The sequence below is a fragment of the Nelusetta ayraudi genome, unplaced genomic scaffold (assembly GCF_046127955.1).
Source record: "Nelusetta ayraudi isolate G7.1 ecotype Tasmania unplaced genomic scaffold, CSIRO-AGI_Nayr_v1 ptg000004l, whole genome shotgun sequence".
NCBI lineage: Eukaryota > Metazoa > Chordata > Actinopteri > Tetraodontiformes > Monacanthidae > Nelusetta > Nelusetta ayraudi.
The window spans coordinates 13,163,078-13,178,412 of record NW_027466054.1 but is presented as its reverse complement, the minus strand read 5'-3'; the positions used below and the strand labels follow the sequence as shown (position 1 = coordinate 13,178,412).

The 15,335-nt window shown below is 45.7% G+C and overlaps 1 protein-coding gene across 4 annotated transcripts in view; it reads right to left on the bottom strand.

The window, feature by feature from the left end:
* LOC142895146 (endonuclease V-like) overlaps nt 1–15,335 on the bottom strand; it is a 65,953-nt gene that overhangs the window by 20,887 nt on the left and 29,731 nt on the right. For all 4 annotated transcript variants that reach the window (XR_012928181.1, XM_076035990.1, XM_076035977.1 and 1 more), the window contains exon 8: nt 12,680–12,750. Coding sequence is in view for 3 of the 4 variants with exons in the window: in XM_076035990.1 (XP_075892105.1) it covers nt 12,694–12,750 (57 nt within the window). In the remaining variant the exon portion in view is untranslated. The remainder of the gene's footprint in view (nt 1–12,679; nt 12,751–15,335) is intronic.

Sequence of the window (15,335 nt, the reverse complement as noted above, 5' to 3'; positions counted from 1 at the left end):
AGCGAGTTTAAAAGATTGTTGTTTTTCGCGCAGTAAATCCAGCGTAAACAGGACTTTAAAGGTTCCCGAGGCGGCGTGATGAGACCGCGCTATCTGAGAGTTTTTAAATATTCATCTGACATCAAAGATCTAAGGTGTGTTTCTTGTTTTGTTTTGTTTTTTAAATCAGATTTTGAAGAAGCACGCTGAAGAGGATTCTCAAATCAACATCTGTTCTCAGAACACAAAAATGTTCTGTTTCTGTCTTGCTTGCCATATTTTGCTGGGTTATAAAGTTAGAGCAAAAATATGGACAAAATCTAGAGCGATATAATATGTCTGCATTCAAATCCTGTCGAGGCATAACTATACATAATCACACATGGCATGTCTTAATGTGCCAGCAGTTTGTCAATGTCTTCCCAAAGTCCAAAGACCTGCAATCAAGGCTAATTGGAAACTGCTAATTGGCTGTAGGCATGAATACAGATGGTTGTTTAAAAACTGCTGACCTACCCAGGGTGCACCTCGACTGGGACCTGGGATGGGAGGCCATGCTTGCTGGATTAGCAATGGCAGGGAGTATAGGGGTGGCTAGATATGACCTATGGGGTAATAGCCTTAATTTAACTGAGTTCAGGAAAAAATGGAAAGTATCTTTACCCTAAACCTTAGGTGTGTAATAGTTGGAGATTTTGAGAAGAAACAGCGACATCAAGTGGTTACACTTTAGGCTGCAGCAATCTTACACTCCTCCATCTCCCGAGGTTGCAAGTGAACTACGGTGGCCTGCGCACACAAACTGGGGTATCTCGTTCACCTTCTTCTGTCCACACCAGGCTTCTTAGAATTATGGCAGTGCAAGATGGCAGCATATGAAGCTTTTACCAATATAAAAATCATAAATCAGGCCAAAATTTGCACACTGGACTCTAAAATAAGACAAATCAAGACCAGACAAGGAGTCTTTGGGCAAAAAAATAAACCCCTTTGACAGAGTGCCTCCTAACCCCCAAAAATGAACATGAGATACTCTACCCCTAGAGCTTAATCATGTGATCATTTCAAGAAGAACCACCAGTTCTTGACACAACCTCGAGAAAGATAAAGGTCTCACACAGCGTTACATAAGAAACTCTGAAGTGGGAATCTCCAGCTCCTGGCCAGCGGGAGAGGCTTGAGGCGCTAATCCCACTCCCGACTAAAGCCGGGCATTGCTGCTGACTGAAGCACCGTCCAGGCAGGAGCGCCGTGGCCTGCTGGCAGCGACCACAGCATAGCTGAGCAGGGGTTGGACTCCCCATTACAGCCACTCAATGAAAAACAAAAAAGAAAACAAAGCCCTGGCCAAGTCCGTCGAGCCCCGCTTCCCCTTGCTGGAAAATCTAATAACCGATGTTCACAGCATCGTCTCTGCCTCATTCCAAGGCTGACGCATCCTTATTACAATGGATCAGGCCCAATTGATTTGTCTTTAGAAAAGCCTTGAGGAGAGACAAAGAAAAAAAAAAAGGTCCCATTGATTTTCTAGTTTACAGCAAGGGCACGCAAGAAGTTGGCACTTGCGGTGAAGTGGATGGGAAGACACCTGGCCGTCCAGAGCACAGAGCTCAGGGTGAGGAAACACAAGTGCTGTGTTGGAGTGTTGGATCTGGGATTGAGGGCTTTGTGTTTGGTGTTGGAGACAAACAAGTTATGTTCCATTTGTCTGCTATGGCACCCGTCGAGGTAGCTCAAGAGTCAGACTGAGCAATCCCAAACACGCCGGGATGTCACCACAGAACATGTTCTAATAAATGTCAATAGCGCATGTGACTTTGTTGATGAAATTGCTAAAGGCAACAAAGACAAACTTTTGAAATAAGAAAATGTGACCGAGCAAATACAAAAAGTGGAAGATCTTGATTTGTAGTCCCCAGCGGTCCCCAATCTCTTGAACCACAAAAGTCCCTTTTTTCCAAGCGTAACGTTCAAGGACCCCTTTGTTGAGCAGGAGACATGAAACAGCAAGTCAATTCTAAAATGTGCGCTGAGAAGATAAAGGGCAAGGTAATCAACTCATTAACTGATACCCTCATTTTGTTGGAGATAAAGTTGAGTTTAAGAGAACCATGTTAGTATGAACAGGTCAATTATACTGACAACAAATTATGTACACCAACATTGTAAAATCACTGTGACCTCACATCTTCACACAGGAAAACTAATGAGCTTGTTCATGATCCTATTGCCTGTTCACAGAAATGTATGCATTTTTTCTTATTTTTAAAAATCCTTTTTGATTAATAAACCTGGATGAGTGACAAGCTGAAAAAAAAAACAACTAGCAACTCTTGACACGCAGAGACATTTCATCTTTGCTTCACACCTATAATCCGATTGGGGCTGATAATTTATTTATGAATCTGTCACTCCCATGTGTTGTTTTTGACACCTGCTGCTTTGATTACAAACACAAGTGCAAAGAGGGGGCCCGATCCAGACTTTATGCCGCCTGCCTGATGGCGGCACGACACGAGTGTGTCTCGCCTCTGCTGCTGTGAGGTCAAGAGGCATTTGAATAATTTGTCACGGCCGTTCCCCATCGCTCCTTCTCTTCTCGTAAATGCCAAGTTATATAGAAAGCCAGGCGCAAGAGGTTTTCACGCAGTTTCAAACAGTTTCTATTCAAGTCTCGCCCAACACTCAGAATCAGTCCCATATGTTGTTGAACAAAGGCCTCGACGATGCGTCAAGCATGGTAAAAGCAAAGGGAAAAAATACTCTTTTTTTCCCCGTATGGACAGACAACACAACCTTTTAACCCACTCAAAACCCAATGCGAATGCTCCAGGTTGACTCTAAATGGCGCTAAATGGCTTCACGCCAACACAAAAACACTTAAGGGAACAGGTCAAGGTAGAATTGGAGCATTAAATATATTTACTTTATGCTCCATATAAACACTCTGAGTAACTCAAGTGGGCCTGTTGGTTCTCTCCAACACAGAGCAGCCACAAGAATCCATTGGGAATCTCGCCTCTACAGCATCACACCAGTCGTGAGGAAGGAGGCGACAATATCACTGCTACAAGTACGACACACTAAAATCAAGCACAGTCAGTCAGCAGGACTTCAGTTTTGGAATGCAGTACTGAATACTTGCCAAATATTTTTAACACAACCTTATTGGAGTAGTTTCAAATAGAATACTATATAGTATACGTACAACGCATGTATGTTTCTTTATATTGAGAAATATTATTCAATTCAATTCAATTCAATTAAAACAACTTTATTTGTCCCCTGGGGGCAATTTAAAGCTTAAATTCACCATATTTGTAAAGACCTTTGTACTGTGCCTTCACATTAAGGTAGGGTTGTTCTTCATATATGAATATCACTTCATGTATTGTATCACTGCATTGAAAAACAAACACCAGGGATCCATCAAGCACCTGAGATTCAATCTCAACTGTGCATCAGCCAACACAGTAATCTAGGAAGTCTCAGACTCATGATGACGGCAACGCGTTGTAAGTCATGAGCGCCAAGGACGATGGAATCTGATTGGCCCCCGAACACAAATTGCCACGTATCTGTCCCTCAAAAACACAAAAAACTAAATCAATCGCTGTTTTACCCGTCCCCTCCATGGACCTCAAATACTGGCCCCTCCCCCCTGTCTCCTCCACTGTTGGCCGCTCACAGATTGTTCTTGTTCTCTGTGCCGAGAGCACCAAAGGGGGCTCCGTGTCACCGAGGGCTCTGAGTTTGAGGCGGCGGCAGTGAAAAATGAGGCGGGTCGCGGCAATTTATCAACGCTTGAGGGACGCGTGGCGGCTCCGGTGGGGGCCGGAGGAGTCGAGGCGGCGGCGCCGTGCAGGACGTGTGAAGCTGGGCGTGATGGAACTGATGCAGCTTCTCCTCCGGCCGCATCGGCGGCAGGGAGGATGGAAGCATCGAGGATTGGTGGGGAGGGTGGGGGGAGGGACGGAGGGAGAGGGGAGGGGTGAGGAGGGATTTTCCTCTCGCTGCAGGCTCCTTTTTCCCAGTGGAGCCTCCCTCATCCGCCCACCCCCACCACCACCTCCACCCCTGTTAGTCTTTGATGCTCTGCAGCGATGCCGCCTGCACTTTTCCCTCCTTTTTCTCTTTCCCGCGCAGTCTGTGTCTCCGCTGGCGTGGAAGGAGATGACAGAACGCCGATAGGAGCGAGGGGGGAATGAAGAGGGAGAGAAAGTCTTTCACAGTCCAATGATGCCGTGTCAACACCCCCACCCCACCCCCACCCTCCGCCCCACTTTAACTTCCCAACCATCTCTTGATTAATCCCCCTCCCTACAGTCTGACAACCAGCAACACCACGACGCTGCTGGCGTGCGCACACACGCGCACGCGCTCATCCCCGCCACCGCTAACATGTTCTCTGACCTTTTTTGCAATATATCCCCTAAACCGTCAACTCTATCATCTTATATCCCAGGGTGCCCGACTTAAAGGGAGAGTAGTAGCAGTTTTACACAGACAGACAGACAGAGAGCACCAACCAGTTTGCAGAGCTAAACAGTGAGAGGAGAGCTATTCTTGACTGAGCACAGGGACTAATTCAATTTCTCAACCCCCCAAGAGAAGCCAACGTGCTGTTCCCCCTGTGCACATGATTATCTAAATGATCAGGGCCTCTGAGTATAGCGGAGCGCACGGAGCAGATGAACGGTTTGAACCATTTGTTGGTTATATGTAAAGGTTGCATATATTTTGTTTGTTATATATAAAGAGAAAATAGTTTACATTGCCAAGCCTATAGTTAGCAGGAGATCACTGTTCAAGATGGGTTAGAAATCATTCAGCCATGTCCTCATAACCTGGCACGTCGGATGGAAAATTTCCAAAATCTCGTTTTTATCTGATTCCAAATAAAAGGAGATTGTCAAAGAGAAAGAGAAAACTAAAGGTGTGAAAGTGATTGGATGGATCCATTACCCACCAAAGCAGGTGTGTTTTGACAGCCAGCCGAGACAGACGCTAGCAGCTCCTGTGTCACGGCTCTCTGGCCGGGAAGTGACGCCATTCCAAGTGTTTAACTGAAGCCTTTCCATTATCACTCCAGAGAAAAGCCAAAGCATCTTTTCCCACTGAGAGAAGCCATCAGCGTTGTCTCTTCAGTGGAAGAATGCCCGTCCTGATGCAGCTCTAGGCGATTACTGGTGTTGGTGGCGGTGGTGGCGGTGGCGAGGCTCTAAGTTGCTGATCCAAGAAAACCTTAAAGGTCCAGCGAGTAAAATTTTTCAGAAAGCCTGGTATTTAAGGTAGCCCATCTAACAGTGCGTTCTGTATTTACGTCACTGTCAGGAGGGCTTCCTTAAAAAATGGCAGCGCAACAGCAGGAGCAAGACCCTTAGTGCTCTTTTTATATTCTTACATATATGAGAACCGTTCAAAAGGAAGGAAAACCAAATGACTTTTATTGTACTGCGAGTTCACACTTTTATTAATGTATTTATTCGGCTGTATGTTAAGCTTTTACCAATATAAAAATAATAAATCAAGGCATGTTTTACACACTGGACCTTTAGTGAATTCACTTCCTGTTTCTGTCACGACTGAAAGGCTGCAGCCTGGCTATCAGATTGTAGAATCAGGTGAAAAACACTTCTGGATTGGCTATACAGACGTGTTACATCTCCACCTTGAAGCAATCCAGCTACGCTGCCACGCTATCGAGCTCAGCCAAGTGTAGCGTTCGTCTTCAGAGTGTTCGGCTCTCTGGTTCCGCAGAGTGACACTTCTGACTGCTGCATGTAAGACATAGAAATTTTACATGAATATGTTGTGCGACGACACACCACCCCCTTCCCCCTTTAATGCATGCAGGCGCCGCACATATACACGAGATGCACCACGGTAAGCGCTTGCCTGAGGGCGCATGGCGAACACGTCTCTCCACTGGGAGGAGCACACTGAGGCGAAAACCACATCGAGGCAGGAGGGTCAAGTGATAAACACGGCGGGAAGAGAAAAACATTCATCAACATTGATTTATCAAGGATGCGGCAGAGTCTGTTAATTAGCAGCTCGAGGAAAATGTTCCTCCGCTTGTCCAACATTACTAATAAATCCATCTGGTTAATATCTAAAGCGGGAAGAGCTCCGGCTGCCAGGATCGGGAGGGAACCGAGGGAGTCGTGCAGAGAAGCTTGGACTGGGTTGAATATATACAAAACACAGCTGAGAAAAAAAAAAGGGGGGGAACAAAAAGTGTGGGGGCGGTGAAACAAGGACAAACGGTAGTGGGGAGAGAAAAAAAAGAGAGAGGAGGAAACAAGACAACAAACGGAGGAAAAGCCCGGGGAGAAAAATGACTTCATCATCAACTTCTCCGAGCTGGGATTTTCACAGCGGGGACTTTATATAAAGAGGAGGACCGACTGCGGTGCCTCAAACGGCGGCTATTAGGTGACGTCTCAACAACTTTAAACAAGCCCAGGTGAAATAAATCAGGCGAGGGAGGAGAGGAGGGGAGAGGCAAACAGCTTCGACAACAAGCTGAGCTGCAGCACTTTGACGGATAATAAGCAACTTCAATTGCTGCTTTTAAACTTTTCACCCTCACACACACACACACACACACACACACACACACGGGTTGAAAATTGGAGGCCAGAAGTTGCGTCAGGCTCTCACACCGGCGGTGTTTTTTCCGCCGTCCGCCCCCCCTCCACGAGGGAAACGTCGGCCTCTTAAGCCGCTAAATGGTCCAAATGTTTAGCAGCTAGTCCGTCTGCTGCTGGGCCGGCAGTGTGCGGGCGGATTAACGGGAACAGCTGCCTGCTACGGCTGGAGCCCGCCGCTACATTTCTCCAGAGGTGAACCACGAGGCTTCACACATCATCTGGCCTGTCGCGGTGTTGCCGTTTCCTCATGTTGTATGTTGTGTGATTTATTTGTGTTGTCGCTCCTGCTGCTGCTGCTCGGTCTTTGTTAACTTCCCTTCACTTTGACTGTTTGTCCTACAAACTTCCACCTGTTTCTTAGTTTCCATATACAGTATATTAACATTATTGAACTTTCTAAGAAGTCTTTCTAAGATCTTTCTAAGACCTCTGGAGGTCATACTGTATGTGGGACCAACAAACTAACCTGACATTTTGGCAGTTTCTTTGTTGGAGAACCCGACGTCCTGACAGATTAGTGTTTGAGTATCTAAATTCACTATTCGCCAAGATGGTGAAAGGAAAAGAGACTCAAGACACACGGCTACCATGAAACTAACATTAGCTGAAGACTGCTAGCTAACCTTTGCTAATTGGCAGATTTAGCATGCTTGCTGGAGTGACTAACTGCTAATGCATGAGAGCTACTAACCATGACTAACTTCACAGACTACTGCGATGAACCGAACATAATGAGCCACTAACCTGAACCACGAAACTGAAACTCCAGTTGTTTGACTAGCATGATATACTGAGCAGTCAGGAAGTAGCAAGAAAGAAAGGCCGGTGATGTTTAGTGTTCAAAAAAAAAAAAAAGAATCTCAAAAAGAGAAAAATGTTTTCTCTACAAATCTTTGGCCATGTCTCCAAACAAAACCCTTAACCCTTAACCTAAACCCTAGTCAGATGTACATGGAGGTTAAGTACTGGGAGATAAATTGCTGCAAGATGCTCCTTACATTGTACAACTTTACAAGATATTACAAATATACATTTTCACACAGCACAAGTTAATAAGTATACAGTAACAATCTAAGCTTGAATTAGCTCAAGTTAAGACACAACAAAAGGTTACTTCAAATATAAAACTCTGATAATAAACACATCATCCGTATAACTGAATACTAAAAGACCGAATCATTATTTATTTTTCAACAAGCTGGAAATACTTTCTGTGTTCACAATGTGGTGCACAGAGACAAAAGGAGCCAAAGACGAAACAGGGAGAAAAAAAAATCAATCATTGAAGCTGTGTGCTCCGAATTCACCTCAACATGTTTATTTAATGTCCCAGAGAAGCAGAACTGACTTGAGAACTGTTTAATCCTCCGTCTGGGTCAAAAGCCCGACACACACACACACACACACACACACACACACAACCATGAGAGGGAAAGCCAGATTATACATAGAAAACCACATTTGCAATTCAACTCACTAAGTTCCTTACATGCAAATGTAGATGCTAAATGTACATGCTGACTGAGTACAGTGAGATTGTCGAGCCACTCAGTAAAAACAAACATAGTTTGAGCTTTACTTGAACAAAGTTAGTAACTGTAATTTGCATTACTTTAAAAGGGAATAAAGCTCAAATACATATTTAAAAGACTTGTCATCCAAGACTGTCGATTGATATGAATTGACAGAATCACCTGTGCAGTAAAAACAAAAACATAAACCAAAAACTTCTGGCCTCTTCCAGACCTTGTCACACCATCAGTGCTCTGGAAACCACAGCGAGGGAACTGACTAACACAGTCACCAACTAAATAAAAAATCTGTTGGTCTCGGCTCCGGTGTGCGCGCTCAAGAAAGACATTTCAATTTTAACAGAAGAGACAACAGAAGAAACGTTGCTCCTCTGATTTTACTCGGCTGAGAAACATCAGAATGCCGAATCAAAGAACGTCTCTCTTTGTTCTTTTTAACCATCACAAACTTTTTCTGTGTCAAAAAAGCATCGCGCCTCTGTTTTGTGCTCCAGTCAGGTCGTAAACACCTGCCATCTACCTGCGGCTTTTGGAGGGCGGAGCCTGAGGGAGGTTCAATCACGGTCCAGGTGCTTCCCAAGTGGGAGGTCAAAGGGCACAAAAACGTTTTAAATTGACCAATTGATGAAGAGGGGCGTGGCGAAGCGACACAAATGGCGGAGCCAGAAGTGATGAAGCAATTCAGAAACAAGCAAACCACTGGCAGCGGAGGAGGAGGAGGAAAAGGAGAAGGGGGGGGGGGGGGAGGTGAAGGAGAAGGAGGGGGAGGAGGTGAAGGAGAAGGAGCAAGTGGAGGCAGGTGGAGGAGGAGGAAGAAGAGGGGTGGGGGGGGGGGGAGATGTGAAGTCCGGCACGTCACTCCATCACTTCAAGCCCTGCTAAGTTTTCATCCTCCCGCCTCGACTCTCTTTTCCGGTTTCCTTCCTGCACAGTCATTGATTTTTCCACCACACTCACTCACTCGCTCACTCACTCCTCTCCCTCAGCACCCCTGTAGTCTCACTCTTCCGCCCCTCCCCCTCCACCCCTCCTCATCCTCTCCTGCTGCTCCGTCTTTCATGCCTCTCTCTTTCCTTCTTTGTCTCTGACAGCAGAGACGGTGGCGCCATCGCTCTTCCTCTGCCACCTCCTCCCACCCACCCCCTTCTCACTCCCCCCGCCCCCCTCCCCCTCTCCTCCACCCCTGCAGCCTCAACGTCTGCAGGTGAGCGTTGGGATGAGTTCCAGCGGTGCTCAGGAGGACCAGGAGCGCCGCCGGTTCAAGGCACCAAAAGTCACCAAAGGAGCAAATTGCGTTCCGGTTGGTATTCTGTGAACTGACCCAGCCAAAGGAATAGAAAAACAAAGAAAAAAAAAAAACAAAACAACAAAAAATGCACCTGGCTCAACTTCAGCCACACAGGGAAAGTCTGAAGCAACGCTCGTTCTCGCCAAAAATCAAGTTTTCGGGTTGTTGTTGTGTCTGTCTCTAACTTCTTCTGACATAACAAAGAAGTTTCCCCAAATGACAGCTCGCCGGCGCTCAGGTTCAACAGCAGGATGCGGCTCAGGTGTTGGGATGTACAGACGGCCTTTGAGGAGGAATCCCAAAAAGATGAACCCATTTGCAGAAAAGACTCCAAATAATCCTCCATTATTTTAAACCAGAGCCAAATAGTTGGAGCTCTGAATCTGAAGGAGACTGGGTGACATTTGTGAGAGCAGTGACTTGGGAAAAAGATTTTTGCATTTTCTTTTCTTGCACTTATTTCTCTTAATTTTGTACCGCAAGCTGCTCGCCAGTCTTATGTTTAAATAATACGATGTATCAAAGAGACGCCACGTGTTCCGGCGAGGCAGCAGAATTACAAGAATCCGGGCTTACGTAACATTTTTCTTTATTCTGTATTCCACAAACTCTGCAAGAGTGCACAGTTATAATAACCTTTATCAGGGAACCTGACCTCTGGCTCGGAGCCTCTTCCTGACTGCAAAATAAAACCCAGAGCCTTTCATCGAGAACAGTTAAAGCATTAAAAATTGAAGGCATTCCAGCAGATTGGAAGAATGTCAAGACGTTTGGTTCTGCCGAGTTTATTACTGTGAGCAGAACCTGAATACTGCTTCATTCATCCGTTCATTTTCTTCTCCTTCTTCTTCTTCTTCAGTTCTTGTTAATTTAGGATTGAATATTTCTTTCTGGCTTTTGTTTGAATGTTTTTGTTCATTATTTACCTATTTATTATTTATTTATTTATTAAGTTATCGTTCTATGAATGCATTTCTTTGTGAAAATGCACAATAAAGTGTGGTCAAGCAAAAAAAATCTTCTCAACATCATCATTATTATTACTGTTGTTATTATTGTTGTTATTATTATTATTATTATGATGATGATGATGATGATGATGATGATGAAGATGATGGTGATGGTGATGGTGATGATAATGATGAAGATCTTTTGCTACTTAAACGTTCCTCACAGTAAACCGACGACGACTCCCGGATACAAATGCAGCGGCGTGAATGAAGCGGTCACACGTGCAGCTGCTGGCTGCGGAGGGGAAGCGCGATGAGCCGGCAGCCCGCTGAGAGCCACGGGGTGAAGCCGGGTTAAGGCCGACAGGAAGCCGCCGCCGCCGTGCTGCCAATTCAGCACAAAAGCCTGGATCCCCGCAGCCTCCTCCTGCTCTTTCCGGGGAGGCTGATCAAAGAGCCGAGCGCTCAGAGGACTCGTCGCTCCGGCCTTTGGTGAGGATGAACACGGACATCCCATCACGCTTCCCAGAGCTTCACGGCCGAGGAGGTGCACGCCTGCAGCCCGCTGGTGGGTCGCACTGCACGCGGACCCGGTGGGGTCCATCCCCATTCAGCGCACGTACGCACGCACGCACGCACACATGCACGTGGCCGGGGCCTCGGAGGGGCCGGAGCGAGTGGTGATTGAGTTTTACGGAGCGTCTGAGTGAGGGGAGGGGGAGAGAGGGAGGGCGGGCGGCTGTGATCAGTAATGAGGGAGGTAGCTGCCTGTTATTTCAGATGAGAGTCACACGATCAAAGGCTCTCCTGCACCTCTCCCCACCTCCTCCCCCACCTCCTTTCCTCCACTTCCTCCTCCCTCCTCCTGCCGTGTTTCTGCATCACCTCTGGCGTCCTTGGCTCATCGCACCGGCCCGTCGCACCTCTCTGGAAACTCGGCAGAGGTTCTGAAGCTTCCTTCCAGGCTGCTGCTTCTGCTGCTGCGGCTCTGTGCGACAGTCTGTGCCGTGACGTTCCCACCTCCGAGCACAACTATACACCACGAGTAGCCACTCCCCTCTCTCCTTGACCTCTGGCCGGGCTGCCGGAGGATTCCACTAGCACACTGGTGCTCTGCGTCAGTAGATTTTAAAGAGCGGTCTGAAGAGCCGAGCCTCTGACACCTGTACCAGGGGGCGGGGAAGCTGTTTGGAGGGGTGGCTCTGGTCCATCTCACTGTTCTGTTCTCGTGTTTCCACTGGCTTGGTACGGTACAGCCGGGTTTTCAATGGCCCCTACACGGTTCCAACTGTTACCATTTTGGTACCTGCTTCCTTGGGGTTCCAAGCAGGTGGACCAGGGATCATAGTGGTGACGTAGCAACGGGCGGGGCACTGATTGGTTAATGGGTTTTGATGAAAGGTGAGTGTGACTCACCTCGAACAACCAACCCGTCATTTAAAAAAAAACTGCGGAACTGCAGGACTGTCCTGTTTCAGCAGTGATATAAATATATATATATATATATACATATATATATACATATATATACATATATATACATATATATATATATATATATATATATATATACATATATATATATATACATATATATACATATATATACATATATATATATATATACATATATATATATATATATATATATATATATATATACATATATGTATATATATCGCAGGAAGATGTCACACAATTTTAACATCACACATATGAAGTCTGAGGAGTTTGCTTTCCTGTAGTGCCACGGTGGTCCACCTCTGCTTGTTCAGTGTGTAAAATTGAGAGTGAAAGTGGAGAAGGTGTGACTATTCTGCATTATTATGGATTATTAAAATCTCATTGGATGTCGGTACACTGGGATACAATCGAGAAAATTTGGGATTCTATTTCTGTGTCATTGTTGGTGAATTGTTGCTCTGGTTAATAAGGGAGAAGAATATAAGATTTCACCAAAGATATCTCCTCCAAAAATAAATGGGCCAGATTTAAACAGCAGATTAAATGAGGATGACGAGGCTTCCGAGCAGGATGCCGGAGGGGAAATCCTGCTAGTCATTAGCTGCAGCTTTTGAGCCGCTTTTAAGAGTGTAAACCACTCGTCTCTCACCGTGTGCTTCACACATACAAGTCAGTCTGAGAAACTGTGTGTGTGTGTGTGTGTGTGTGTGTGTGTGTGTGTGTGTGTGTGTGTGTGTGTGTGTGTGTGTGAGAGTGTCAGAGGGAAAGTGTGCGAAAAGCAACGTGCGTGTGACGTCTTCCGTCACCCACCTTATTCTTGGAGCTCATGTGCTCGCGGCTGGGAAGTGTGTGCGAAGGTATTCTCTGGAGCGACAGTCAGCCTGTGGTGGGGAAGGGGGAGGGAGGGCGGGAGGGAGGAAGGGTGAGAGGAAGAGAAAAGTGCATATTTAACAGGTTGTTCCGAGGCGCTTCGCAGCCGCAATGCCGCACAGCCAAGAGCGCTCGCCTCTGAAGTTTGAGATGAAAATTAAGTGCCTTCATCGCGACTTTGTGCAGAACAAACTGCAGACTTATGTTTGCTGCCAAATCAGATAAACAACATAAATCACTGTCAGGTGTACAAATGTTTCTAAAGCTGCGCTGTCTCCTAAATACCATAATGAATTACTCTGCCCTTCCTGCACTCCCACTGTTTTTTTTTAGGAACCCACTTTTTAGGATTTCCTCTGCGGCTCAAAAAGAAATGGCATAATAGGGAGAGCAGGGCTGCTGGGACTTTTATCTAAAAATCACACAACTTTTCTATGTCTGTTTCCATTATACTCACAACGAGAGACATGCTGACACTGAAGCACTCATGCATTGTCTTATCACCCTACACCTGCAATCAGGTATCACACAAAGGACCATTTTGACACAATCGCACGATGCATTCAGTGTAAGATAGTGTTGAGAATTAGCAGTTACCCATCATGCTTTGCAGGTCAACACAAACGAAATGCATCACACCAGTAGTTACTTGCATTCAGCACCACAACTCCACATACAACATCCTGATAACGGTTTACAAGTACAGGGTGTTCCAAAAAATTTGACATCATTTTAAAAGCAATTATTTTGAAAACTGCTAAATTTAGCTCAATGAAATTGAACAGTTTAGGTGTAGAACATTATAAGTTTATTATGGGACTGATTTCATAAGTGTTCAATATGTGCACCGCTTGTGACACGGCACATGTCAACTCTGCGCAAAATGACTTCCATTTGGGAGTGAATACAGGCTCAACCAGAGAACAGAACAAAAATGAAACTTGAAAATCTTTTCTGTTTCTATAATGTCAGTAAAAAAAAATTGAGGTTATTTCAAAAAGAATTGCCAATATTACTGGCCTACGAAGTGATGTCAAATATTTTTGGGACACCCTGTATTTACCATTTCCAACAAGGAAGCGACTCATTTGCTTACACTGTCTGAAAGCTAAGTTGTTGGGGTTTTTTTTGGAGGGGGAAGAGGTGGGAGGGTGGCAAACAGAATTTAAATGTGTGTCTTTAACCAAATCTTAAAGCTGCAAAAGCTGCAGCCAGATATATTCACACACCTGGTTGGCTTGAATGAGGCTGAACCAACTTAACTTTCAAGAGCGCTGTGATGAAAGGTTGCTTTTTTTCCAGTTCAGAGCGGCAGACACACTGACAGCTCTGGGTGTATCTGACAGACAGGGAACGGAGGCCGGCTTATCATAAAAACCGTGACAACGTGGTGCAGCAGAGGGAAGAAAAGAGAAGAAAAGAAAAGACAGGAAAAGAAAAGAAGAGTAAAAAAAAGAAAAGAAAAGAAAAGAAAAAACCTCTAATGTTAATTCTGACCACTTCTTCCCTGTGTTTTTTTTTAATTTCCTCTTTCTGCCTCCATCGCTGCCATGGTGGGAATGCAGAGGTGAACAGATGTGGACCTGCTGGACCCTCCGCAGGCTCTTTGGGTTCATTCAGGCCACACACACACACAGGCGTGTGCAGAAGTGTCTGAGTCCTGGCTCTGGTCCAGTGGCCTGAGGCGGCTCTTTATCCTGCAGCCCTCAGAAGCCCTGAAGCCTCGCAGCGATGTCAGCCGCCTCTCGGCGCCCGGCTGTCCTCGCAGTCAGTTTCATAACACAAACTCCTCCCCAGAATCCATCTCCTATCAATTATACATTTATTTTTTTCCCACAAATCTTTTCGTGCAGCTCGTATCATTAAACTTTCCATCAGATCCGTCCGCCCTTCCTTCCGTCCGTCATTCCGTCTCTCCTCCTCTTGCCGCTCTCCACCCTACCCACCCCAGGGCTGACTTCGTTTTTTTTTTTTTTTATTCCCTCAGCCTTAAATTTCCCTCCTCTCCCCTCATGGAGGTCTGCAGTCCAGTGGCTGGAGCGTCAGAATGTCAGATCATCATATATTAACATTTAGACAGCCTCTGGGCGCTAAAGGGCAGCTCCGGTTAAAAACCAGCCACATCCTCCCTGCTCTCCCCGTCTGGAAAAGTTCCACAAACTGCCGCTGGTGGAGCACCGGTGTCAATCTTCACTGCCGTGTCACCCTCCTCACCCCCCGCCCTAACCACCCCCGGCCATCCTACGTGACTCCGTCACGACTCGGCATTTCCCTCAAGTTCTTCAAGTTCTGTGAGACGTCGCCGGTTTGCTGTCATTGTAAATGTCAAGTCACCGTGGCATTCTCACCATTGCGCAAAGTTTTCTTCTTTTCTTTTCAAGAATGCGAATTTGGAGACTTTAAGCAGCAATTGTGTCTGTTATGATTTTTTTTTTTTTGGAGTTTCACAAAACAACAAAAATGATACAAAACAACTGAAGTACAGGAGAAAAAAAAGATCCTTTATGAAATGTTAGAAAGACGTCCTTTAACTGATTCGCAACTGCACTGCCTTTATTCTCACAAAATTGTGAGACTTGACCTCTATCTGAGCAAG